The following is a 27,759-nucleotide window of genomic DNA, read 5'->3' on the forward strand; positions in this document are numbered from 1 at the left end:
CGCAGTAAATGAAAAACAGTTAACTTCGTTCAGCATTAGCAAAGGAAACTTGGAGGAAATACCCTGGCGATATACAATCAGAAAATTAAAGGAAATATTTATGGAAAAAACCTTAACCATCACCATTTGCACTGGGGAAGTAATTACCCCATCTGTGGAAGCGCGGAACAACATAATACGAGAAAAACATGAATCAAGCGTAGCAGGACACAAAGGAATAACAAAAACTTATCAAAGAATACGACAACATTACTATTGGGAAAATATGAAAAAGGAAATTCAAGATTACGTAAGAACATGTAAGGAATGTCAATTGAAGAAACTCACAAGAATAAAAGCAAAGCAACCAATGGTACTTACAGACACACCAGGTAAAGCGTTCGATAAGGTTAGTATGGATATTATAGGTCCATTACCAAAAACCCAAAAGGGAAACGAATATATATTAACTATCCAAGACTTATTAACAAAATACTCAATTGGGATTCCACTAGGAGGAATCTCTTCAGCCGAGATAGCGGACGTTTTTGTAAAGCGATTTATTTGTCGTTTCGGGTCACCGAGAGCTATTCTCACTGATCAAGGAACGAACTTTACATCCTCATTAATGAAGAAAGTAGCAAAGAGATTCCGCATCAAACAATATACCACGACGGCATATCATCCACAAAGTAACGGTTCAATCGAAAGATCTCACCACGTGCTGATAGAATATCTCAAATTATACATTGAAAATTCTAAAAATTGGGACGAATGGGTAGAATTAGCTATGTTTTCCTATAATACCTCTGTATACGAAGGAACGAAATTCTCCCCGCACGAATTAGTTTTTGGACATCTAGCCAGAGAACCTACTGGTGAAGTAATAATCGAAGAGAACATGGAACCAACTTACGCAGAATATCTCGAAGATCTGTTCGATAAAATTAACACCGTACAACGAATGGCAAGAGAAAATTTGATAAAATCCAAACTAAGATCAAAAGAATATTACGACCGACGAATCAACCCCCAAGATTTCAAAATAGAAGATTCGATATATTTACTAAAAGAACCCAGTAAAGGAAAATTCTCCGATCAATATACTGGACCATACAAAGTGCTAGAAATCTTGCAGAACCAAAACGTCAAGATCGAAGTAAAAGGGATTCGGCGAACGGTGCATTTAAACAAGTTAAAACTAGCGCATAATCGAAATAAGCAATGAATAAAGCGATTTCAGTGGGCAACGTAGTGCGGTAGTATATGTTATAGTGCTGTTCGTCGAATAATACAGATATCGAACACCTAAAAGGAAAAAGGAAAATTATTATACGTGTTTCAATTATTGCTTAAATATAAAACGTGTTAACTCAATGAACAATTAACTAGTGAAAGTGAAAGTTACCTTGTGAACAAGTGATCAACATACAAGAAAGTGTACGTGCAAGTATAGGTTATGGATCGTTGTTCGTGGAACACAATGTATGACAGCTACCTAAAATAAGTGAATAAATTAGTTTCAATTGTCTCGGTGCAAAATACAAGGTTACTAAATGTTATAACTATATTATGGATAAATCAAAAGGAGGTGTAACACTGTTCGTCGAACAATACAGATAGCGAAAACCTAAAAAGAAAAAGGGAAAATTATTATGTGTACTCCAATTATTGTTTGAATATACAACATGTCGATTCAATAAATAATTAAAAGAGGGGAAGCGAAAGTTACCTTGTAAACAAGTAATCATCATACAAGAAGGTCTACATGCAAAATAGGTTATGGCTCCCTGCTTGCGGAACACCATGTCCCAGCTGAAAATAAACGAACGAATTAACTTCAATTGCCTTAATGCAAAGAGCAGCATCGCTAAATGTTATAACAGTGCTGTGGAGGCGTGGCACTGTTCGTCGAATGACACAGATAGCGGAAACTTGGAAAAAGAAAAGAAGTTTATTACGAGTGTTCCAATTACTGTTTGAATGTAAAACGTGTTAGTTCAACGAATAACGAAAACAGTGAAAGTGCAACTTACCTCGTGAACAATCAATCACCATACAAGGAAGTGTACATGCATGGATTTCGCAGATTAACAAGAAGAAATAAAATAGCTGATAAATATAGAAAGTGGTTAGAAAATAATTAAGATAGATTAATTGAGAGTTAGTAATAAGTATAACCGGAGTAAAAGGATATTTTATTATGTATTAATCTACGTAGTATTGTTATATTATTATATCTAACATGTAGAAATGGATTTTGTACGCATATATGTATATAATTCCAATCCAAGTAGTATTCATAATATTTATTTTCACTGATAACAAGTACGTAAAACCTAAAATAAAACAAAGGTTTTAACAATAAAAAAAAACAAAAAAAAAGAAAAAGGGGAAGAAGAAAAAAAAAGAAGAAAAAAAGGAAAGAAAAAAATATAATATATATAAATACAAAATTTTCTTTTTCTATAAAAGGTTATTCCTATTTCTGATAAACTCGAGAAATGAAAACATTATACCATGATACACTGACGCAAAGATACACCACACAGAAGAAACTAATAGAGAACGCCTTAAGCTTGGCAAACTTACCGCCCGACGAATTTGCATACACCATAACCAAAACCCAGGACACATAGCTTTGATTGTTATTTAATAAGGTTTTGGGTTTATAAAATAACGATTCACTTAGATTCGTTTTCTCCAATATATTTCAGTCTTATAACACGTCTTACCACACAGGAATCTCCAAGTCAATAGAACAACGTGGTCGACTTCTAAGACAAAAGAGCGTCGTTAGAAGTCGTACCAACTTAGCTTGTAGTAAGCAGCGATCGTACCAACTTAACATTTCTCAACACTCCCCTTTGATCGCTAGTTTCTACAAGCCCCATAGCTTTGGTAAATTGCTGAGTCTTAATCCTATTTAGGCCTTTGGTGAGAATGTCAGCCACATTCTCAGGACTAGGTACATAAGTATAATCTAGTATCCCCCTCGATACGCAGTTCTTAACGTAAAAGTAACGCACTTGGACGTGCTTAGAACTCTCAGCAACTATTTCGTCCTTTGACCATGAAATAGCTCCGATATTATCGCAGAATATCTTGCAGGGGCGAGGGCAATATGACAGTTGACCCAATTCCTTTAACAGTAAAGAAATCCACACTGTTTCCCTTGCTGCTTCCTGCATTGCCACAAATTCCGCTTCGCACGTCGATTGAGCTATAATCGGTTGTTTTTTGGATAGCCAGGATATCGCACCACCAGCGAGTATGAACACATACCCGCTCCTGGATTTCCTGTCTACCGTACAACCCGCAAAACACCTTCAGAGGTTGCCCGGTCCTTTGGTATACTAACTTCAAGTCTTTGGTCTTTAGTAAATATCTGAATACCCGCTTCACTGCTTTCCAATCGGATACAGTCGGATTCGCGCATCTTTGGCTTAGTTTCCCTATTGCACACGCAACATCAGGACGACTTACAGTAGCTACATACATTATGTGCCCCACAGCTTGTTCATATAATTTACTGTCGAAAGGCTCATCACGTTCAATATCAAAACCAGCCTCACATTCTCTAGCTAGCGGTGTCGACACTCCCACCACCCCAACCTCACGAGTAATGTCAAACAGATCCAGCATTTGACCTATCTGTACAGATTGATCGAATACTACAGTGGTGCTGTTTGGCTTACTCAGGTGGATGGACAGAAATTGAGTGTCTACACCTAGCATTCTAACATCTAATTTGTCCTTAATCCTAGTTTTGAATATCTCAATCCACTCATTCGTCCCAAACACAAGGATGTCGTCCACATACACAGCTACAATAAATTTTTTAGACGCATCCACATACACACATGGACCACTCACGCATGGGTTCAGACTCATACCTCTTAAAATGCTATCGATGTGTCTAAACCACATTCTTCCAACTTGCTTCAGTCCATACAGGCTCTTTTTGAGCTTACACACAAATTTAGTTCTGTCTTTACCTGGAACTCTAAAGAGTTCTGGTTGCTCCATGTATATATCCTCATCCAGAGGGCTGTTGAGATACGCACATTCCACATCGATGTGCTCGTAAACCCACTCATTTTCCGCACATAGAGCAAGCAGAATTCTTAGAGTTCTGCCTTTTACTATTGGACTAAAGGTTTCTGAATAATCTACTCCAGGCCTCTGCCAGAATCCCCGAGCTACTAGCCTAGCCTTATACCTATCAGGGTCTCTCTTTATCACAAGCACCCACTTACAGTCTATAACGTTTTTATTTAAGGGTCTTTGCACAATGTCCCACACATCTTTACTTTTTAGATTGTCTAGTTCCTTCCTTATTGCATCAGTCCATTTTTGAGCGTCTGGCCCCCTCAGGGCTTCATACACATTCACAGGTACACACACGTTTTGAGCTTTACAAACAGTCGCAGTGTGAGCACAACAATCACATATTCTTGGTTTGTGTAGTCTTGCCGACCTCCTCGGCACAAACGGTACACTCACAGTATTCACTGGATTGTCCTCACACGTTAAACTGTCCATAAAGTAGTCGGTTTCCCCTTCGTCGTTTTCTCCGTCACTCTGTGTCTCGACGTCAGTTTGACCGGCTTCTCCCCTATGTTCAAAGGTTTCTACATCCCATATCCATTCCGAGGACTTATCCTTTATATGGTTCGTTTCCGCCTTAGCGCTCTTGTAGGGAAACGTGTTCTCCTCGAACCTGACATGACAGGATATTATCACCTTTTGGATCTTCGGTAGGTAAATTCTATAACCTTTGACCTGTCTGTCATATCCCACAAATATCCCCTCATTCGCTCTGCTCTCGAATTTTCCTCCGCTTGGACTCTTTAGATATCAGACTCTGCATCCAAACACTCTCAGTCTGTTTATCTCCCCTTGGAGGTCACATCCCTTACCCTTCCATAATTCCAGTGGGATCTTGTCTCCGATGGCAGCGGATGGGCATAGGTTTCTTATGTGGCATGCCGTGTTCACAGCCTCCCCCCACAGATAGTCAGGGAGTTCAGATTGGATGAGTAAACATCTGGACATCTCGACCAGGGTTCTGTTCGCTCGTTCGGAGACCCCATTTTGTTCAGGGTTTCTAGGAACAGTTTTCCTGTGTAAGATGCCTTTCTCCTTCAGGTAGTTCTCGAAGTTTTCTCCTGTGTACTCACCCCCGTTATCTGTTTGAAGGGCACTTATCTTGGATTGGTGTAAAGCCTCCACCTCCGCCTAGTACTCCTTGAAGCACTTGAGTACTTCATTCTTCCTACTGATGATTCTGACGTGCATGAAACGAGAAAAATCATCTGTGAACGTTACGAAATAATTACCTCCGCCCAGCGACTTGCATTGCGTTCTGCCACTAATATCGCTGTGAACTATTTCTAAAGGACGTTGACACATGTGGTGGGCTGTCTTCGGAAATGGTACTTTTGTCATTTTCCCTTTCACGCAGACCCCGCATGGTTCCTCATGTATCCTAGAGCCCTCCTTCACGTTCCTCACAGGGATCTTTCTCATCGCGTCCCCATGTAGATGACCTAACCTCTCATGCCATGACACGATACCTTTGTACGCCTTAGCTTCAATAACCTCGGCGTGGTCGTCATCATTTCCAGGTTCTTCTTGATCGTTCTCCATGGAAACGTTTGCTACATGCCTCTCAGGTGGTATTGTCTCTAGGTAGTACACGTTGTCTCCTACCTTTGAGTTAAATACCACATCCCCATCATCATGTGTGCCGACGGCCTCATCCTTCGTACACACTGTGGTGACGCCTTTCACTGCCAATTGCCTGATCGAGATTAGATTTACATCTAATTCAGGCACCGACAGAGCGTTCGACAAGGATAGACTCCACCCGCCACAGGCTTTGGTCATCTTCACGACGATCGTGCCTTTTCCCTTGACTTCCAGGTACCCCTTACCAATCCGGATCTGTCCAGTCGCAGGCACGAAGTCCACGAACCGATACCTATCCGGGGTCATATGGTTTGAGGCTCCCGAGTCAAGATAGCTGATCCTGTCCCTTTCCACGTGGTTGATAGATGATAAAGCCAGTGTGGAGATAAGTCCCTTGGATCTCGGTTTATCTTCCGATCCTTTCTCCACTTTGTTTTCTGGGTCTTTCTCTTATGTGGCCTCGTTTTCCACATTTATAGCATTTTTTATCCTTTGGGTTTTTGTGCTTTTTCTTAGCGCCATCTTGATTTTGTTGGGGCTTGGTCTTCGATTGTTTGCAAGCCGCCATTGCACTGTTCTTCTCGGAGGGACCCATGGCCGCTTCCATTCTCCTTTCCTCAAGTAGGAGATCGGATTTCACGACCCTCGAGGTTAGATTCTTATCGAGTCTTACCGTCCTAAGATATGTCGTGTAGTTTGGGTCCGCCACGAGGCCGGCTAAGATGAAACACGCCATCATGTGGTCTTCGATTCTTAAACCTGCGTTGGAAATTTTTTCGCACAGATCGTATATCTTTCCGCAGTATTTTGCGACGTCCATATCGGGGTTTTTTCTATGGTACCCAGTTCCCGTATGCATAGGACAGTGTCCATCGACGTGGACCTTCCATGGACGTCCTCTAGCGCCTTCCAACAATCCCTCGCTGTCTTCAAGGATTTAATTTCTCCGATATATTCGGGGCGAATATGTCGGAAAAGATATGCACGTGCCATGTTATCCTTCCTCATGCATTCTGGGTCCAGCCTTTGCGCTTCCGTAAATCCTGGTTCTATTGCCTCCCAGCAACCCAGGAAAATTAGCGAGGCTTCCGTCATTGTCTTCCAATACTCGTAATTCCCCTTTCTTAGGACCGGCTTCATATCGCTGTTCACATCACTTACTTTGTCGTGATCGGCCATGGCGTGGTCTCTTCTCGGATTGTCTTAGAAAACACAAAAAACTCAAAAAAATAATACCGTTTTTCCCCGCAGTTTACTGCTCTGGGCCCATAACCTGTTATTTAATAAGGTTTTGGGTTTATAAAATAACGATTCACTTAGATTCGTTTTCTCCAATATATTTCAGTCTTATAACACGTCTTACCACACAGGAATCTCCAAGTCAATAGAACAACGTGGTCGACTTCTAAGACAAAAGAGCGTCGTTAGAAGTCGTACCAACTTAGCTTGTAGTAAGCAGCGATCATACCAACTTAACATTTCTCAACATTGATCGCAGGAGAAGCGGTCCATATAGTCAAATGCATTCCGGTACAAGTAAAGGTACGACATACAACAAAATGCTACTCGGAACTACCCGTTTGGCAAAGGAATCGCACCACAGGAACTCCGCCCGGACGTGCGCCAAACGTGGCGATATTCAGCACCATCGTCGTTGGCCACGAGCGGAATGTATACCCAAAAGACCTCGATGCACTACGGGACCACGTCATGTTCCCGGCAGAAAATCTGCAGTCTTGAACGCATTGGCCAGAGGAGCAACAGGAAAAACAATCGTCCCTGGAACAGTAAACATCCTGGGAATGATGGACAAAACACATTAACGACAATAGCGAAAAATACCGTATCAAGCTTATGGACTGGTTTTATGGAATTTGGAACTGTCAGTGCAGCAATATTTGGAATACTCGCAATATTTAAACTAATCAAAACAATAATAGATATAGCCGCACACGGATACCAGTTACGTGAAACTTACGAATGTGGAATCGCCCTATTAGGAGCAATATGCGGCTCAGTCACCCACTCGCTACTATACCTCAAAAGAAGACGAAATATCGATGATCAAACAGCACAACCTCAAGGGATATCGATAACACCGGTAGTCACTCAACTACCAACGACATCTACGTCCGCCTTGAGCGAACTCAGAGATACCATCAGTCAAATTTCCTTTGGAAATTTGAACTCCAAGGGCGGGGATGTCACGTCCGCGCTCCGCACGCGCCGTAACAAGAACAAGAAAACCATTCTATACAAAACACGCGAATAAGGATTTGAATTCACAAACGAACACACGGCACTACGAAACGAAAGGAAGGATTAACAAAACGAGGGCGATTAACGGATCCAACCAATAAACAAAATACATATACACATAATTCTAAATAAACCAGGAAATAAGAATAACTACAAAAGGGGAAAATAATTGAAACGCCAGGAATATATATATATATATATATAAATATATTTCAATCAATCAATTTGGAGAGTTACATATAAGTATAAACATATATGCCGAACATGTAATAACCTAGTAAATATTAGAGACAGTGCTTCCAATACTATGCAATAAATACAATATTATCAATTTATGAAATATAAGTATACATGAAGTCAAAAACTAATAGTTTAACGAATACATAAAACATACAATATTGTATTATTAAAGAAATGAAGGTTACATTGTCAGAAATATATATATAGGTGCGAATTCTATCAAACCGATAATCTAAGATACATACTTTAAACTAGCCTACATTCCGGTAAAGAATTATAAAATAAGAACTATATTACGGAACATGCATGTCTATATATAAATATATAAATTATATTCTAAACTAAACTACTATTAATGTATGCGCATTCTACATTATTGATTCAAATCGATAATCCAAGATACATACTTAAAACTAGCCTACATTCCGGTAAAGGATAAATAAATAATTGACATTTCATTTCGTATGAATACTACACTGCCAGGAGAAATATGCATATGAATACGTATATATATATATATATATATATATATATATATATATATATATATATATATATATATATATTTATACGTATATTCACACGAACAATACTTTTGTCACTTTAAAACAATATTAATAAATAAATGTTCTAATTGCGGTAGAATAAGGAAAAACGAGCGGCAGACGGAAAATTACTTCAATATCAAGCAAAACTAAAGACCCGTCACTATAACTTTACTGATGACATTTATGAGCAGCCATGTTAGATTTACACGCGTATGGCGACTGGAATATTAGGGATTAATGGAAGTCAGTCGCGAGAAATAAATCATGAAAACATATTGTTAACACTTTTCTTTAATAAAATCTGTGCGCAACTACAAATGTAAAAAATATATATATGTCGGAGATGAAAGAACACCGGAGTCTGTAATTGAACAATTGTAGTTATTCAATCCGATTGTAATTGTTCGAGAGTTGTGATAATGAGCTTGGGCTCGAGGCGACAGTCAGTCGCCGAACGTAGCCGCCGTTACGGGATGAACGCTTTGTTTAACAAAGGTATGGAGTAATTCTATAGCTCTCCTTAAAAGAAATATTCGTGGCGACACGCGACAGTAAACATTCCAACGGTTTCTGTCCCGTGGCTCGCCACACGCAGACCATATTCTTCGAGTAAGATGATTGCCAGATGTCGATGCGTCTCATGTTCGGCTAGCCCGAGGGCCCGTTATAAATCTTAAGGTTTAGTTAACTAAAGTCCTTCAAACAGACAAACAGTCTTTGTCCCAACTACGGGAAGATAGGGGAGACATATTTTTCAACGAGCGGCGTCTCCCACTAGCAACTTTCCCTCGAGGGCGGCTAGCATCTTTTTCTAACCACCGATATGGAGATTGACCAATTAGCAGCAACGCCAATTTGCCTTACTTTCTGAACGAAGGCTTTTCTCGACGAACCCGATGATCTCGTATCCTTAGACACACCCCATTATAGTTTTCCTCTGTGGCATCATCGGGACGGGAAAGGCATTCTCGCTCGCGATCTCATTGATGAAAGGAGTAACTCTTTACGATCAGTGAATATTACGCGTCCGACTTCGATTTTGTGAGTACGTTCATCTATCATCCCGTCGACCACGGATTCGTTATTGAACCTAGGATCATTGTCATTAGTTTCTCGAGTACCTAACTACCACGGTTACTTGTCCGGTTCTGTAATAATCGTATTTGCACTAGTCAATGTCTTCTCTATTGCATAACGACAACGTGTAACCCAAACGAAGATTCGTTTCACGCCCCTAACCCTAATTCTAATGTAAACCCGACATATATAATAATTCTATATTGAAAAAAATATGAAATTAACATGATACATACATTACTACATAAGTTATATATAAAATATGTATATTATACCCTTGCCTACTGACTGATATGAATTTCTTTCGGTCTCGAATGCGTTAAAAGAGAGCGCAAAGAAGTCGAAATTACTTATTGCAATTAGTAAAACGACCTGAGTGGCAGACAGATACAAGAAAGAAGGAATATTATATTAGCGGAATTTTTATAGCAATTATAGAGGGTTTCTATCGCATAATTAATCAGTATCAACTTACCAGTCTTTAACGGAAGGACAAAAAGAAGAGCAGACGGCACACAGACCGCAATCATGATCATTTTCAAGTAGAATCTCAAACTGCCGTACATCTTCGAAAACTTCGTTAGTCGTAAGGGATCAAAGGATGATGTCCGCGCTGCGGAAAATAGATGAGAAGCGGCTATTTCAACAACCACCGTGTAGGTACTGCACTAGCCAGAAGTATCTGCGACAGAAATCAGAATACACTCGTTTTCGCATGGTTGGATCAATTTCGCGTGGGACTAACCTGATTGAACCTAACGCGGGATAATTGCTCAACTCACGACTTTAACCAGCCCGCTTGATTCTCTGTAAATGCTTGAAATTGACGCTTGGATTCTTTCCAGATTAACTAGCTTTGCCCCTCCCTCCCTTTATCTATTTTCTTAGATCAACTTAGACTGCCACAACATATTATCTTTCTTCTTTTCTTTTCTTTTCTTTCCTTTTGATCTTTTAAAGCCCTAAATCGCTGGCTATTTTGTATACTATATATTTTGTACACTCAATTACTCTGTAAGTCATAAGTACATATGTTTTACAACGTTATTTGTCATATTTCAGTTAAAATCCAGAAAAGCCAGAAATATATTTTCAGCATATTTTAACGCTCCCCTGGCAAAGATCTCAAAAACGAGTTGCGGCACAATTTAAAGCGACAAATAGCATCGCGTGTCTCGTTGTGGTAACACACGGTTCGCCAGTTTTTTTTTTTTTTTTTTGGATATCGGTGACTGCCATATTCTCTTGAGTTTCTAAATCGTAAAGATTCTTTCCCCAGGGATTGGTCAACTGTGTATGTCCCCATGCGACGTAACTTGCTTAAGGAACACGAGCCGGTGATATGCAGGCAACGTATAATTGAATATCATTCGCTCTGAAACGCTGAAGTAATGACCAGTGCAGTGGTCCAGTGGTCATATTGAATGCCGCTGGATATATCAGCATTTGGCAACCTAACCCAGAGAAGCAGGAAATATGAAGCCACCGAATACCAATTAACTTCGTACTTGCACGGTTCACATACCATCATTTCTGAATATGCGAGGACAGTCCTCTTATTGTGCTTTTAATTCTTTTATTTGTTTCATTTTCAGCAAATATACTGGTTTTTTAAATTAAGCTTCTTTTTATACAGAGTTACAGATTATATTAATTTTATATAGAATATATTTAAGAAAGATATTTAATTTTTTGCTAGTTAAGTATTGATCGATTAAGTTACTGTACCTTTGTTCCGATAAATGCGTGCCATTTCCTCGAAACTAATATCATAGCAAATGCCAATACCTATTTTGCAGCCCTTCACATCGAACGTCGTTAGGGAGTTACCAGGACTGAGTGAATCACTCTCTCGAAAAGTAATCTTATTAGGAATGTCGATGTCGAATAGATGTACCTAATAACATAAAAATGTAGTCGCTAATTCTATTGCTGCAACTTTTGTAATTTAATATCAAAGTTACCAACTCCTAAACTTTAATTATTTTTTATTTAATAACTGACAGCGTTTTTATCACTTTCTTTTATTAAAAAATCTTATCATTTAATAATGTTTAAAAAGGAGAAAAATAAGTATTTTCGTATGTGAAAAATTTATACAACAACAAACACATTACAACAAAAATGGGCGTTTACCGTATCATAACGTATTTTATAAACCGTAAATTATAGAATTGGTTACAGTATACGTATGTACATATGTATATTCCTAAATTATTCCTAGATAGAGTCACTTTCTTCACCCCAATATTTTCAAATTCAAAGCCATAAAGGAATATATTACTTACCTTTCGGTGTTTTGCTATCAAAGTTCCATCGGGACCCCAAATAGTACAGGTATTGTACAATTTATCGCCCTCTATTTCAGGCATCGTACCACCAACTACATAGATGTTGTTTTCTTTAGTTGCGTTCGATGAAGCAACGCTCGTTTCACCATCAGGAATACTCTCAGCGTATTTTGGAAAGTACTCTGCATTGCAATATTTCAATTAATGAAAAATAACTGTCTTTTGTTCCAACCATAAATTAAATTGAAATGTTTGTCAGTTTTTTATTTTCTAAATTATCAAAATAACCAAGTTTTATATTTCGACTTAATTAAATATGCAATTACTTAGCTAATAGTATATATAATAACTTGTTTCTACAGGTTCAAAGTGAAAAATGAATATTTAGAAATATTAAATTACGACAATGCTATTTGTGTTAGCATCAGTGGCTTGTTACTCAACGACTTTGCTAGTACTTTTTGAAACATAAAGTTAGTTTTCAATTAACACTTATACTAGAGGCGGAATTATAAATGCAAAATAATTGATAATACTAATTTATAAGTACCTAATTATTAGTATCTTAAAAAATATATTTATACAAAAATCACGATAATCATGAAAATGGGGAAATCCTATATCTTCGACTCAATTCACAATTTATTTTGTATATTAATTAGATTTATGACGGACGAAAAGAGAGGGAGAGTTGTGCGTTTCGTCCCGGGACTACCGGTGGACTCGTCAGTAAGGCTATGCCCGATAGTCCCTGCCTTAGACGTAGAGGGAGTCTCGCTAGGTGCGGTATTTATATCAATCGCTCTTATATTCGACCGCTAGCGAGTTAGACAGACAGACTCGTTGTCGTCGTAGCCCTCTAGTGTTGGCGGTTGGTACCCGCGGATCGCCCGGGAGGTGTTGCGCCGCGTTGATGCCTCGACCTGTCGGCGTCCTGTTGATACCGATCCGCCACTGATTCCGCGCTCATCAGTACGTACTCACTGGCGACATCGAGAAAATGTATCGGCAATTCCTCGTACGACCAGAGGATCGGAAATATCAAAGGATATTATGGCGCAGCGCGAGTGGAGAAACAGAAACATATGAGCTTAACACCGTAATACTCTTATCATAGAAATAGAAGCAGTCCTCAATTCCCGCCCGCTAACTCCTATCTCCACCGATTCAAATGATCTCCTAGCCCTCACTCCCGGACATTTCCTCATTGGCGATTCATTAATGTGCTTACGTGATCGAGATTTCAGGGACATTCCATCGAACCGACTCTCCAAATGGCAGCATATCCAACAGCTTAAACAACATTTTTGGAACCGCTGGCATAAGGAGTATTTGAACGAGCTAACCAACCGCAATAAATGGAGCAAGGGTGGACACAGCATCCAAAAGGGCACAATCGTCATCCTCAGAGAGGACAACGTTCCCTCCATGCATTGGCCTCTGGGCCGAGTTATCAAGGTTCATCCAGGTGCCGATGGTGTTGTCACGTAAAATAACAAAATAAAAAAGGAATTTGAGGTAAAAAAATAAAAAAAGAAAACTTTATTTTTTTTCTAACATCAATACACTTTACAATCTACGTCCGAACTCCAGGCGTGACTTTCTAAGACTGACTCTTATGATTTTACTTTCGATCGGATCCGATTACTTTCTTTTGTCATCCCTCAACATCCCCACCGTCCATGCATTTGCTAGGCGTCCGCGATCGTTGCCACTTGCTCTTTCTTCTAGAACCTTCGGTGGAAGGACCGTTGGGATGTTGATGGTTCATTCATGATGGTTCAGCGATATACATTGTCGCCGAGTGCCGCCACATCTTTATCTCTATCGTCAGTCCGTCGGATTTGAAGTATGCCGGTCGTGACATGCTCTTCGGGCCACACGTTTTATGATACAAGACCAGCAAAATGATCAATGTGTAATTTTACATATCTTACATTTTTTTCCAAATGAAATATTGTTTTTATTAAACGTTTAAAACCTCAGGCAACATTTATTTCATCTGATTTCAGTTTTACAAATATATATCTATAATACATATCTGTATAAATTACGGTCTGGTTTTATCAAACAGGGACCGACACTCGCTAGGGAAAACTGCCCAAAAATTGAATGGTAAAAACCAATATGAAAGACAACAAATTTCTCGTTCTGCGGAACAAATAGAAATGAGCAGAGTATCTTTATCTTTATCTGAGACATTCAAAGCGTATCACGCATACGCTAAACCTGAAGAAAACTTTCTTGTCTTCCATGTTCATTTTTCCCTTTCCATTTCCGAACGGTTTCTTCTATATTTATTTATATGTTCGTGATTGATGCTATTGACAACATACAACTAAGGGGAAATACGAATAGTAATAGATAGATGTATAATTCATTATGCAATTTTATAGAATTAAATCTTATTTATCTTCAGATATAAAAACTATATTTACCAGCTGAAACACTAACGCATATGCAGTATAATATAATCTACTTAACAATCTCGTTTTAGTTATAATATGTGATTAATTCTTTTGCTATTTCGCTATAAACAGTTTCTTGTGCATACAATATTTTTTTATAGTATTCTAATATATTGTTAGATATTGTAAAGAAAGTAAAATACAGTTATTGAAGTTTGGGAACATTCAATGTTAACCTTGCTTCAAAAAATAATCTTTCGAATGAATGGGGAATAGATTTTTAGTATTATAGTTGGTATAATGTCATCATTGTTTACAATGTGTTAGAGTTAAAGAAATGAGACAAATTAATATTTCAGAAGCAAATTCAATATTTAAATGATGTTATTTTAAAATGGCAGATGATATGAATGTTCTTTTTATACGAGGAAATGGAAACGTATGTATGGTAATGGAAACGTAATGGTTTTAACATTATTTTAGTACAAGATTTTAGCATAATAGTAATTAACAGTATCCACTACCTTTTAGTCAATTTTTGAAAAATGACATATATGATAATTTGCAATAGTTTGATAATAAAATACTTGTATCAATATTAATAACGTATAATTTGCTATCTCAAAAGGATACAGACACAGCCAATGATAATGTTTGGGATGATAGTGCATTAATAGAAGCATATGATAAAGCAATAAATTTAGCAAAAGAAGAAGTTATCAAGCGAATGGGAATGGATGTTGGAAATTCTCAACCGAAAGAAAACCTACAAAATCTTAAGCAGCCTAAACACGCAAGTAAATTACACAAGGTTGTGATTTTGATAGAATATTACAAATTTGATACAGAATATTATTAAATATATTGATTAAGAAGCAAATTATTTTATTTTGCTATTTACTTATATTTATTTGTATACACATCTTTTCTCTATAGAAATGGATCATAGGAGCACCTTATCGTGCAATATACTCAGAGGATGGAGAAATTTATGAAGCTATAATATCAAAAATTTACGAAAACAATGGCACGTGTGTTGTAAAATTTGTAGGTAATACCTTTAGCATGATGGTTATGTCAATTAAGAAATGTACTAAAAATACATATATATATATGAAGTAAAGGCTTTCGCATAGTCTATCACAGTGTCATTCAGCAGGTCCTTAACTGGGCAGGAGTACCTGTCAATGTCTATGGGGAGACCCGTGGGATATAGGGTCATGAACCATAAACATGCATGTTACTTATTGTTCATTATTAGCTGCTTGGAATATAATTCTCCTCATTAGACGAGTGATTATTACTACATATATCAAGGCAAACATTTATACATATACATTTATGCACGGGAAATTCTAATACATTGCCTGTAAGGACAGTAACTGAATGGCATTCAGTAATTCTATTAAATGACAAAAATTTTTTTTACTCTGTGTTTAGGCTATGGTAATACAGAGAAAGTCGAGTTGAGTTCTCTTTTAGAATCAGAAGGTTTGCAAAGTCAAATAGCACAACGAAAGAAAGCTTTGGAAGAGAAATTCAACGAAGAGAACGATGAGACTTGTGAGACTAATTTTTCTACAAATGTAAATTCGAAAAAATATAATGTAGAAAAAATGGATTGTGACTCTGAAGAAGCAAATGCGTATAAACATCACTTCATACCGGGACCATCTTTCAATTCGATGACTGATATAATGCCACCTGCACCTCCTTTACCACCACAATTAATGGCCAAGTAAGTACAATTTAAAAATTCTAATGGAATGCTGAATACTTCTAATATTAATAAGTAATTTGGAATAAGTTTAACATTTTATTTGGAAAAAAAATACGAAATTTTAATAAAATGTACTAGATTACCAGATAATGATACAGACGCACTTTCAAGTATGTTGATGTCATGGTATATTAGTGGTTATATGGTATATTACACAGGTAATTATTTCATATATGTATTTTATTGTATATTAAATTTTCAATGGACTATGTTATTTCTTTTGTAGGTTATTATCATGGTTTGAAACAAGCAAGAAACAATCAAGAGAACAGGAAGAACTGTTGATTATATCAATTTTTTCAATAACAATATAACAATAATATAAGATATAATAAAATATAAAACTCATTGTATTTATTTACTTCAATTATTTGAAATAAAGAACAGCTTTATTTTCATATAAGACTTTAAGACTTTTTTAAAAATAATTACTAAGATAAGAAAACATAAAAAACATATTTTTGATAAAATACACTCACATATATATGTCGGGTTATCATTAGCATTTAAGGCGCGTAATGATCCTTCGTTTGAATTAGCCATTGTTTTACGAAACAGAGAATATATTTACGCGAATAAACAAGATTTTACAAAATATTATGAATAATGAGTTTAATAAATAATAAGATTAACAAACGATAAGTTTAACTAATAATTAGATTAAAGATTAATAAGTTTAACGAACAATAAGAGGAACGAATAATATGTCTTACGAATAATGAATTTAACGTATAATGAGATTAACGATTGATAGGTTTCACGAATAATGAATTTAATTAACGCTATTAACAATGTTCCGGGGTTCAAACGAATCCACGGTCAACGGGATAACTCTTTACTATGTGTAGAATAATTTTAAACACAAAATACAATTGCTGAGACACTCGGTAAATTGCTCGATGTATCACTTTCCAAGGCGATCACACGAATGAATATCTGATGAAAATCTTTTTCGCTATACGACTGCATTTGTTTGTTATATGCTCGCTGGAAACATCGAGAAGGTTCCAATCGTTGTTGCTAGGCAATTTCTGTCAAAAGTTTGTTGTATACTCTTTGGAAACATCGAGAAAGATTCAAACGCCGTTACTAGGCAGTTTCTGTCTGGAGATTGATTCCTAATACAACGTGTGTCCCATTATATCGACATCTCTAAAGTACAATTCTATGTGATTTCTAGGGAGAACAATACAACCGATCCACACCTTCGTCAGGCAAAACGTTTATCCCGTGACCGTGGCTACGTTCGGCGACCAGTTGTCACCTCGAACCCACTTTCGCTTTCACAAATATCAAACAATTACAAATGACAATTGCTTAATTACAGTTATGATAAAATCTAGGCTAAAGCATTAGAAGGCTTCCTCAAAATTGCAAAGGGAAGGCTCCGGTTTTCCTTTCATCTCCGACATATATAATACAAGGATATAATACAACCGAATATTTTAAACTTAGCCTATAGCGCGTGCGCGCACACACACGCACACACATGACACACATGACACACATGACACACATGCGCGCACACACATGCGCGCACACACATGCGCGCACACACATGCGCGCATACACACATGCACACACATGCGAATGATTTCTCGAACGATAATCCATTTATTTATATTTTTCAATATCTGTCCTTACGATTGCGTATTTATTTGTTCCACGTATCATATTTATCTATTTGCATAACTGTAGGTGACATTTTTTTAAACAATTTTGCTAATATTTCATAACTTTTTAATTCATATTTCAAAGTGGTAACAGGTGTTTCTTTCTTTTCAAGTCTCCTCCATATCGGGCTTATTTCTAGTAGCCACGCTTGCTTACAAAGCAATTTTATATCTGTACAAGAATATCTTTCAGTACATTTTACTATGTGGTTTACAATGTCTGTATTTTCTAATAAGTGGTTGCTAAGGTATAATTTGAATATACCAAGTCGAGCAACTTCATTGGGTAATGATACGTATATTTGCTTTTCGAGACGCCTGAGTAAAGCTGCATCAATGTCCCTAATAACATATTTACAATAAATATTATTGTTCTATTATACTAATAATAATGAAGGAATACTTCAAACAACACAATAACATATTTGGAATTTGGAGAAATATTACGATATTTTCTACTTAGAAAACATTGAAATAACGTGATATACGTACCAAGGGGAATTAGTTGTAGCCAGAAGAACTACATTAGAATTCTCATTAGACACTAATCCATCCAATCTAGAAAGAAGTTCTGATCTGAATCTCTTTGCAGGTTCAGACAATATACAGTCTCCTTTATTTGTGGCGATCCAGTCAATCTCGTCGATAAAAATAATTGTAGGCGAATGACTATAGGCAAGTTCAAATAAAACCTGTTCAGTTTAACAAATGTATTATTCATTAAATATTATATTCGAAATTCCTTAAATTCATTGCCTCATCACGAATATGATATCATTTCGTTTTCCAAACAACTATTCTATTTCTATATAAATGACAAAAAATAAAATCAAATCTTTTTATACCTAGAATCTCTCCTTCATAGACAAAGGAACAAAGAAACTTACAGAGACAAAGCAACTTACACGTATATACTTCTCGGAATCGCCTCTCCATTTGCTGACCAATGAGCTGGCAGTTATGTTAAAAAAGGTGCAATGGCATTCTGTCGCGACTGCCTTCGCTAACATCGTTTTCCCTGTTTTGTATATTTCTTGTAAACACGTACAGAAATGAAAAGAATGCGAGTATCTTTCCTGTACCAGGTGGGCCGTACAGCAAAATACCTTTCCAGGGGGAAAACGGGCCATCAAAAAAGATAGGATACTTAAGGGCATACACAACGGCCTCCTTAACAGCGGTTTTACATTCTTCTAGGCCTATAACGTCATCCCAATGTACATTTAATTTGTTTACTATGATCTCCTGTGACGATACAAAGATAAAATGGCGTCTTCTCTATATTAAGTAATTGTTACGTAATTTGGTATTTGAAGCGTTACTGAAATCACGTCATCGTCGATATACGTTGAACGGTTTATCGACTGGAATTTTATCGTTTAAAAGCTTTACGATACGTATATTAATCGAAAATAACTTACGCATGAGATGTCCTCAGCAATCTTTCGTAATTCCGGATTATCTGAATAAAGCTTTTCAATGCATTTCAATATCTTCGATTGCATGGATTGTTCCATTGGGACGTTAAATAGCTCTTCTGATGAACGTCCATCACTCTCATTGGGAAATATCGACGTCACTGTCATTCCGAGATTAATATGATTCGTATTGTCATCAGTTATCTTCTGCTGTAGATTCGTCTCTTTCACAGGCTCACTTCTCGCTTGTTTACTAACAGATTTGGCTTTTGTCTCAATACTTCTACAAACACTGGATCATATTGTAATACGATACGTTGAATACGATACGTTGAATACGATACGTTGAATACCGTTTAATATCGTTAAATAATTTAAATTCTTACGTTTTGCTTGCATTTGTCACTTCCCTCGTCATTTCCCTTCCAGTTATTTTCTTACACAATATGGGATATTTTTGAAATTTCATCTTGTAATAATTTTCATACTCTGCAACGATAATTTCCAAATCGATGTTGTCGCAGACCCGATGTTCGGGAGATAGACGAGCTTCCCGGAATAATACATCGCTAATGTCTATATACCTAAAGAAATGTAGTTTTTAATTAATTATAGTTTTTAACCGATTAAAAATATTTTTCGCAATGACTGAACACTATAAGATAACCATCAAACAACTGTTTTATCTCTAGGTAATACAGGCAAAAGAATGTATTTACTATATAAATCCTCGAAGATAATTTCTTGTCTTCTGCTCTTTAATTTCCAATTTTTAGATGGATAAGAATAATTTGAATTTATATTTCATATATTTGTTTATAACTAGTTAATCTACATTATCGATTGAGTTATTCTTAACTACTGAATTACCGATGTCGAATTTTCAAATTTGGTTTCGCCTTCTCTTTCCACGATGTCCACTGATTTCTATTTCGATTGGTCACTGACACTATTCAAGAGAATTGGAACTAGGAATATATTTTAATTATAATATACTCACCCATTGTGTTCCAAATAATCACATACAAGGTATAATATGTTCCGATGACGTTCCGAAATACGACTCTCCTCCTAATATAATTATTTTTTCATTACAATAATATAAGTTTTTTCATGTAATTTTTTGTTACATTTGCGAATTCAACGAGTTACACATGATTTTTCATGAAACACGAACGTTAAAAATATTTGATACAGCCTAATTATAAAAATTGTTAGAAGCAAAAGTCATAGATACTATGTGCGAGTATCGCATGAAACGAACAGCTATTAAGAGAACTGCAGCAATATTACAAATCAAATAACAAAACACACTCGTCTGTGACGTGGAAATTCTAAAATCTAAAATCTAGAATATTCCTTACCTTTTTTCGCAGATTATAAAATATCTTATTCATACTACCTTGCATCGATAAATCACCGTTCATAGTGACACTTTCAAATCGCCTATCGTTTCTCAATGGATACGAGAATTTCCGTTTATTACTTTAAAAACATCCCGTCCATTACGTTTCTCTTAAAAAATTCTTTCAACTCCGTTGAAAACCGAGCATCAAACAAGAGACAAACGATTTGTTGCCATGGAAATGTTTGGTTCACACATAAGCAACGCACAAATATAATGATAGAATAGCTGAGTGTGTGTACTGTATAGTAAGATGGATGCAACATGGAAATAGAAAGAGAACACCATGTATAGATACTTCCTGTCCTTGTTTAATCAGGCATGCACACTAGTGGACACTGACGCTGCTCGTATACCCCTGTTACATATTTCCTGTACAAGTGCGCGTCATTAGACAAGGACGGAACATCCTCTCTCTACTTCTCTATCGCGTTTTTAGTTCGCTCACGCGCTCTGTACTTATATCTATTACATTTCCACCATAAGCAGCGGCCGTGTAGTGACTTACAAAAGTTCCGAACGGTTCCATCCTGGGCGGACGGTTAATTGCGTTCGGTACTTCGAGGCAGGAAGGTGAGTACAGAATCGCTCCTCTTAGTACTCTTATTAGAAGTGTTATCATCGAATATAAGTTTTTTCAATAAATTCTTATCGTTTTACAATCTTTCTAGAATACAATGACGTCAGCAATCGATCATTTTCGCGAATTTATTGTAAATTAATTGGGGGAATATCTGGAGTTCTTTATCGGTTTCGACTGTAAAATCAGCAACTATTCGAATTTTTCATTCATAATTGTGACGTTTTCGACTCTTCCGTTGCCAAGACCCTCTTGAGAGATTTTTGGCACGTTCCATCACCCTTGTTAAACGAGTGCACATTGGTGGATATATTGATTTTAAAAACCAATACGTGAACGAGGTTTATTATCTCACTGGGACAAAGAAATCCGTTTTATTCGCGAATTTTCCATGTTTCTTCTTAATTTTCGTGAGTGTCTGGCGCGGAGCATTATTTGAATGAACTTTTCATCGTTCAGATTATATTTCGTTTAAAAAGATTGAAATTGATGTCGAGAAGAAATGAAACAAGGTGCTCGGGCATTCCATCGTTTCCCGGGGAAAGAGAAATATGAAAAAAACGGTCGTTCTTCCTTCTGCCATTTTCGTCCATTACCAAAATGGTACGACCCAAATGTCCCGGGTCGTGAATCAATCAAGCGAATTTTGAATAATTTTTTAATAATATCCAGTTAATAATTTGTGAAACAAATTAATTTCATTTTATCGTTGGAAACAAATTAGTTGGATTTTTCTTTCTTTAGCAGTTTTCGCCGGAGTTGACCTGACGTGCTACTTCAGTTTCCATCTTCGCTTTTCGAAACTTCCAACGTCCTTGGTGTTGGAGTCTCCTTGCCCAGGTAAGTACATAGCTTCTAGATACTCGTCGCTGTTCATCCTTACGAGCCTCTCGAGCTTTAGTTGTCAATTGTTATCGTTAAAGGAAGAGAAGCTCGCGACAGATGTTATCGAACAAATCGTTTGTTCTCGAAAAGTTCGAACTTGTTCGTTGCGTTTGAATATATATGGACGGACTCCATTTTTCATGACATCTTCATGATTTGTCATGTCGTGAGTATAGCTTCTGACTACCATATGTTTGTGATTTATGTGAAATTTGACCACTATACCGTGATAGAAAAATATTTCCAATGAATTATAAATATTTTACATTGTGAATTATAAATATTTGTTACAAATTATATCGTACTTGAGGTGAAAATGAACCATATATCTGCTTATGGAATACGAGGTAGTAAATCATTCGAAACATAATAACGATTAATTAAGCACATATACAATAACGTTTACGAATGAATATTGCGAATTATTGTATGGCTTTAATGCGGTATTTAATGTTTTGATTGCGGTCTTTGAAATGGTATCATAGGTGCTGATATAATATCGCGCGAAAAAGGAAAGACCAGTGGTTAATATTGCAGGTGCACCAGTGCGTTGCGCTCGTCGGGGGTGGTTTTGACGCCGGTGCCGAGGAGAGACGCAGAACGTGTTCGATCGACCCGCAAACGTAGCCCGTGCTCATACTGCGACAGAGTTCGTTTCAGTTAGGCTCAGTCGCTGTTTGTCCGTCGACAGCGTATAGTCGCGTCGGCCTACGATTCCTTTTTTCTTCTTGTTTCTTGCGAACTCTCTCGCAACAGCCGTTCTATACGTACGCCGCCAGTATATCGCGTGATCATCGTTCCCGTTGCTTCCCTTACCCTCTCACGTCCTTCGAAGAAGACCTCCCTTTGGTTTTTCCTTGTTTGGAAGGAATTCATCGCTCGGACACATGGACTGCGAAGCACGAGGGTTGATCGAGGCATCAGCGTGATGTACTTTTCAGGTTTCATATTTTCTCTATGATACTTTCTAAGGAGAATTTGGAAGATATACATTTTTAGGAAATAAAGGTTTTTATGGAGTCATCGATAGGTTAGAATTTAATTAACTCTCTTATAACAGGTATTCCAATTTTTTAATATATAAATTTAGTTTCCTCTATGGTGTTAGAGAACATAATGCGGGTATTTTATGATATAACGAATATATTCGTATATATTTTAGTTTATTCATTCGTCAAATTTCCCTAGTAGGCCGGCCTGCAGCTCACATGCAGCACTTAGTAAAAATTTGTTTTGTTAGAGGTTGGCCATTCTTCTTGCTATAAAAATATCGTGAAGTCATATCATATGATAAAGCACCTTCTGAAAGCTAGATGCTCGATAACGAGCCTAATGATTCTCGGTAGTTTGTAATGTCAAGCTTTGAATTGGCGAGATCGCTCTGCTGTCAAACCGCCGTCCAGCGACGACCACATTCTTTAACCACGTTCAAGGGGTATATCACGCTACAGAAACCATCAAAGGGTTTGCAAGTTAGTTGCCTTTTAGAAGTGGGGCAGTTGGTTGTTACATGTAATCCGTAGTTGCTGGCTGTTCTCCTTAGTCACCATACATCATAGAGACGACAGTTATAGTCGCCAGTTGTCCTTGCTAATGGTTGCTTGTTGTCGCTAGTTAGTTCTCGTTATCGTTATGTATTCCATCAATCACGCGAAATTTAACGTATGGGAATTTATTCTTCTTTATTCTTTCTGTAGGGAGATTTTTTAAGACGAGGAAAATATAGAATATTTTAAGACGACGGTAAGGTTTGAATTTAAGTAACTGTTTTATGATACAACAAAGTGGAAAAACGATTTAATTTTATAAAGTTTAAGGTAATTTTTTAAAAAACTTCGAATTTAAAAGATTCAAATAGATATCTTAAACATAATTAAACCCTCCATATCGTAAGAAATTAAATGAAATTGCGCAAGAAAGTTAATACATTTAATGTATTATTTTAAACATTTATTTAAAAACATTTATTTAAAATTTAAGTGTAGGCGTTGACGCGCGCGCGCCATTCGAAGCATTTGTCAGTTCGTTACATCTGCGGTAAAAGTTGTAACTACGAAGAAGCTTAACATATGGTGCGTCTCAAGATGACAGTAAAAAGTATTAAGAGATTTTTCGAGATTTTTTCTTTTAAGTTTCCAAGTACTTTTTCTATTTAACTTCTTTTTTTTGCATTTTCTCACAATATTCGATAAATAGAGACGAAATATGACAGTTCTTAGTTCGGGGATTTATTGGTTCGAAAGTTACTTCAAAAGTGTTTCTGGAGTTCGTGCGGTTAATACTTTTAAACTACTGAGTACGACTTATTCCGTATGGCTGGACAAATCTTTGTTGATACTGTAAGCGTAACTGGTCCGGATATTGTCTTGTGGAGATAGAAAAATACACGAAGTATTGATTGAACTACATATTTTTTAAATTCTTTTTTAATTCTTTTAGTTCTTCATATATTGATAATAGAACGATATTCCGCTACTTTGAGCACAATATAGTAATGTTTAAATAAATAATAAAATTTACGCATTTCGTCTTCATGCGTCGATAAGGAAATGCAAAAAAAGTTAAAGAAAGATGATGCGCAGACGCGAAGTTTAGTCAGCAATAATATTTAAAACCTCTAAAATATATTGTACACATTTATTTGCAAATAAGCTCAATGAAATTAAACTGTAACTGTGTTTCCAATAATGTCTTCGATGTATTGCTCGCCATTATGTCGGATTAACAACTCTAAGTGATCGACCTTAATCACTAAATGGCGGCCGTGATTCAGTGGTATAGCTTTACATATGACGGACATCGCAGGCGCTTATAAGACGTCTATTGTGAAACGTTTCCAATAGCACCGTTTATGTGATGGTGAAATCTGAATATATATATATATCGCTGAAATATATATCGCTTATCACTTGAGTCTGACACGATCGTTTTTAAATAGAATCACAATTTTTTATTCTTTACAAAATCAGTCTATAAAGATTATGTGCAAATAAAATAGATAAATAGATAAATGGTTGTACAAACTTATAAAACAGATATTACAAGTATATCTAAATAAATGATATATTTATAAATTGTAATATTTGATCTAAAGTTTAAATAAATAAAAGAGATACTCGTGACTTACAATAAAAGTATTTTTTTTTCAATTTTTAAACAAAGCAAAAGTAGATAACAATTTTTCAAAATGTAAAAATCAACACAATGGTTGGTTTCTTTAATTAATCAATAACGTTTAAAGTTAATTAATGTCCAGAGTGGTTTGTACATTTTGTATTTCGCCGTATTTCAACGTTCGATGTGTAAATAAAACTTGATGCCTGAAATATCGAAAAAATAATTAAATCCGATCGTTCCGTCGAATTTGCAAATTGTATACTCGTGTAAAATCGAGTGCGCTTGTGTATGCTGATACGAAAAGTGGTAGTATATTTTTCTTTTTTCGATTATCGTTATCACTTTTTGTGTGGAAAAATTAATTCCGTGAAATGGAAGTGCAATCAATACGGCTTATCACGAAATAATAGCACAACGACGGTACATATTGGTATTGACGTCAGCTTCACAAAATTTCTCGAGTATCTCGGTCGACTATTTGGGTTAAGAATTCATTTTCAAGGTCCTACAAGCACGAGTATCTTATGGATATGAAATTTTCAGTGTACATTTTAATAACCATATTTCATATTGCATGCTGCGGTCCAAGAAAAATTCGCAGTTAATATTCTGCTAATCCCTGCTGCTTTTAAAGACCATAAGTAAGGTCCGTAAGGTCGTCCGTAAGGTTTAAAAGATTTCGAGTAGATTTGTATTACGTATTTTATCTTCTAATTTTTAAAGAGAGGGTCGTGTTTAATTAATTGAAAATGACGAAACTGTATTGGGACATTATTATCAAATATTAAACGTGGTTCCATTGGGTACTTTTATGGTCTTTGCGAGATATATATGCATTATACGTTGCTATTAGCAACGCGTAGCGATGAACGATGGAGAGCAGTACCTTCGTTATCTCGTCTCGGTTGTGTACATATCAGTAATGCACAGTACTCGTACTAAATATCTTACAAATTCCACACAGATTTTCAGATTAGTTTCGAATAATACCAACACGACCATGATAGTCACAGTACAGTATTAAATAATGCCACTATGCATAATACACTCCTAAAATGTTTCTACAAATATATTTGTCCGAATATTTTTGTCAGCTACTATATCCTAACCACGATTTATTAAACAATATATAGATTTAAAAAAGAATATATAACGACATTACTTGTTTAGGCTAGATTGGTTTAACTTGTATAGTTTTAATAACTGTGTAAGATCAAACAAGAACTTATCGTTAGTTTGGCGAGATTTGATTACACGAAGCAACATAATTGCTTTGAAACTCAGGACAGAAAACAATGTCAACCGGTAGACGCGTTTGTCTGGTGAACGTGTAACGCGTGAATAATAGATAGCGACAATCACGCGAACGCTAGTTACAGCTGACTTGGCTTACATTGTAGCATTCAAACTAGAGTATACGAGCCGTAAGCGCTATTGAAAGTTCAAAGGCCGACTAGTGAGCTTCATCCTATCTCATTTTTTAATCAGGCGATGGATCGACGAATCGTATTGATTTCGAGGATTATTATAGTTCTGTGGGAATTTTAAAGCGTGGTTTGTCTAATCTTGTCTCGTTAGCTACAGACTCTTTGGCGAGCAGCCTGAAACTTGATCCAGTTTCGAGAAAATGAAAAATTCGTTTCTTCTCTTTGCTTCCCTGTTCCTTCTTTCCTCCTTTTTCCCTTTTTACATCGCGTTAAGGCCCGTTAAATAATATTGACTGCCGTGGACGCTGGCTGAGAAGTGCACTTTATAACTAGCTTTAAAATCACTGACGTCGATGAGGACAAAGGTAAGTTAGAGGGTCATTTATCTGAGCTGGTGTTATTCGACCTGAACTCTGCAGCTTTTCAGAGCTTCTTTCGTTTTTCTTTTAAGAGCAGAGATGTTAACTGGTCTTTTGTTACGTGTAAGAAGTATGTACTAAAGCTTATTTAGCACCAATTGGTTGCTCAAAGTCGAGATATACATACCTATATTATATTAATACGTTACAGAAGATTAGGCGTTAGTTAGCTTATGAGAATTTATAGTGTGTCACAGATCACAAAAGCAGAATGACTACTTTTTCATAAACGATATATGTATATGAATTGAAAGTTTAACTATTACGCCACATACTTCTCTCGATAAACGTCGTCGAATGTATATTGTTAAGGAATATTAGCCATTTGAATTCAATAGTTTCGAAGATACTAATGCTTCCGTGAAGTTTTTGCAGGCTGTTAATGTTTTATTGAGATACTACAAATTTTGAATAACTTCGATTAGAAATAAAAATCACATTACATTAACGCGTAGAATGTAACGTAACGTAGATAATGTAAATATAAATTATATTACAAGGAAATAATACGGGTAAGTAATGTGAAACATTCTGGTTAAAATTGCATCCTTTGAAGGCT

At 36.5% G+C, this 27,759-nt stretch overlaps 3 protein-coding genes, 1 long non-coding RNA gene and 1 pseudogene across 9 annotated transcripts; 1 reads left to right on the top strand and 4 right to left on the bottom strand.

Moving 5' to 3' along the window:
• Positions 1–435: 435 nt before the first annotated feature.
• On the bottom strand, positions 436–2,749 carry LOC143304983 (uncharacterized). Its single transcript, XR_013061658.1, has 4 exons — positions 2,572–2,749; positions 1,712–1,794; positions 1,388–1,609; positions 436–1,287 (listed from the first exon to the last, which is right to left on the bottom strand). It is a non-coding gene; the product is annotated as an uncharacterized LOC143304983 (long non-coding RNA).
• An 8,288-nt stretch (positions 2,750–11,037) lies between these two features.
• LOC143304984 (omega-amidase NIT2-A-like) lies at positions 11,038–12,264 on the bottom strand. The gene is made up of 3 exons (XM_076627533.1): positions 12,086–12,264; positions 11,526–11,694; positions 11,038–11,251 (listed from the first exon to the last, which is right to left on the bottom strand). Exons 1-3 carry the CDS (start codon positions 12,167–12,169, stop codon positions 11,118–11,120), a joined length of 387 nt encoding a protein of 128 aa, XP_076483648.1. The 5' UTR covers positions 12,170–12,264; the 3' UTR covers positions 11,038–11,117.
• A 1,697-nt stretch (positions 12,265–13,961) lies between these two features.
• LOC143304976 (survival motor neuron protein-like) lies at positions 13,962–16,609 on the top strand. Of its 5 annotated transcripts, none has more exons than XM_076627524.1 (6): positions 13,962–14,006; positions 15,125–15,307; positions 15,433–15,547; positions 15,937–16,234; positions 16,355–16,434; positions 16,503–16,609. In XM_076627524.1, exons 1-6 carry the CDS (start codon positions 13,977–13,979, stop codon positions 16,559–16,561), a joined length of 765 nt encoding a protein of 254 aa, XP_076483639.1. In that variant the 5' UTR covers positions 13,962–13,976; the 3' UTR covers positions 16,562–16,609. The 5 variants fall into 5 exon arrangements, with proteins under 5 accessions (XP_076483639.1, XP_076483641.1, XP_076483637.1 ...); XM_076627526.1 differs by lacking the exon at positions 13,962–14,006 and adding an exon at positions 14,440–14,458; XM_076627522.1 differs by lacking the exon at positions 13,962–14,006 and adding an exon at positions 14,477–14,944.
• A 418-nt stretch (positions 16,610–17,027) lies between these two features.
• LOC143304978 (katanin p60 ATPase-containing subunit A-like 1 pseudogene) lies at positions 17,028–18,959 on the bottom strand (annotated as a pseudogene). Its single transcript, XR_013061650.1, has 3 exons — positions 18,855–18,959; positions 18,442–18,641; positions 17,028–18,291 (listed from the first exon to the last, which is right to left on the bottom strand). The product of XR_013061650.1 is annotated as a katanin p60 ATPase-containing subunit A-like 1 pseudogene (transcript).
• A 47-nt stretch (positions 18,960–19,006) lies between these two features.
• LOC143304977 (uncharacterized) lies at positions 19,007–20,870 on the bottom strand. The gene is made up of 3 exons (XM_076627527.1): positions 19,754–20,870; positions 19,371–19,659; positions 19,007–19,148 (listed from the first exon to the last, which is right to left on the bottom strand). Exons 1-3 carry the CDS (start codon positions 19,834–19,836, stop codon positions 19,143–19,145), a joined length of 378 nt encoding a protein of 125 aa, XP_076483642.1. The 5' UTR covers positions 19,837–20,870; the 3' UTR covers positions 19,007–19,142.
• Between the last annotated feature and the right edge of the window lie 6,889 nt (positions 20,871–27,759).

Source organism: Bombus vancouverensis, unplaced genomic scaffold (genome assembly GCF_051014615.1).
Source record: "Bombus vancouverensis nearcticus unplaced genomic scaffold, iyBomVanc1_principal scaffold0069, whole genome shotgun sequence".
NCBI classification, from domain to species: domain Eukaryota; kingdom Metazoa; phylum Arthropoda; class Insecta; order Hymenoptera; family Apidae; genus Bombus; species Bombus vancouverensis.

Bases quoted from the DNA above. Each gene is read 5' to 3' on its own strand.
- LOC143304977 (XM_076627527.1), bottom strand. From the start codon at position 19,836: ATGAAATTTCAAAAATATCCCATATTGTGTAAGAAAATAACTGGAAGG. The intron at 19,660-19,753 runs GTAAGAATTTAA...AATATGATCCAG, and splicing joins GTGACAAATGCAAGCAAAAC to TGTTTGTAGAAGTATTGAGA.
- LOC143304976 (XM_076627522.1), top strand. From the start codon at position 14,891: ATGGCAGATGATATGAATGTTCTTTTTATACGAGGAAATGGAAACGTA. The intron at 15,308-15,432 runs GTTGTGATTTTG...TTTTCTCTATAG, and splicing joins ACGCAAGTAAATTACACAAG to AAATGGATCATAGGAGCACC. The intron at 16,235-16,354 runs GTAAGTACAATT...AAAATGTACTAG, and splicing joins CCACCACAATTAATGGCCAA to ATTACCAGATAATGATACAG.
- LOC143304984 (XM_076627533.1), bottom strand. From the start codon at position 12,169: ATGCCTGAAATAGAGGGCGATAAATTGTACAATACCTGTACTATTTGG. The intron at 11,695-12,085 runs GTAAGTAATATA...TTATGTTATTAG, and splicing joins TGATAGCAAAACACCGAAAG to GTACATCTATTCGACATCGA. The intron at 11,252-11,525 runs GTACAGTAACTT...TCTCTGGGTTAG, and splicing joins ACGCATTTATCGGAACAAAG to GTTGCCAAATGCTGATATAT.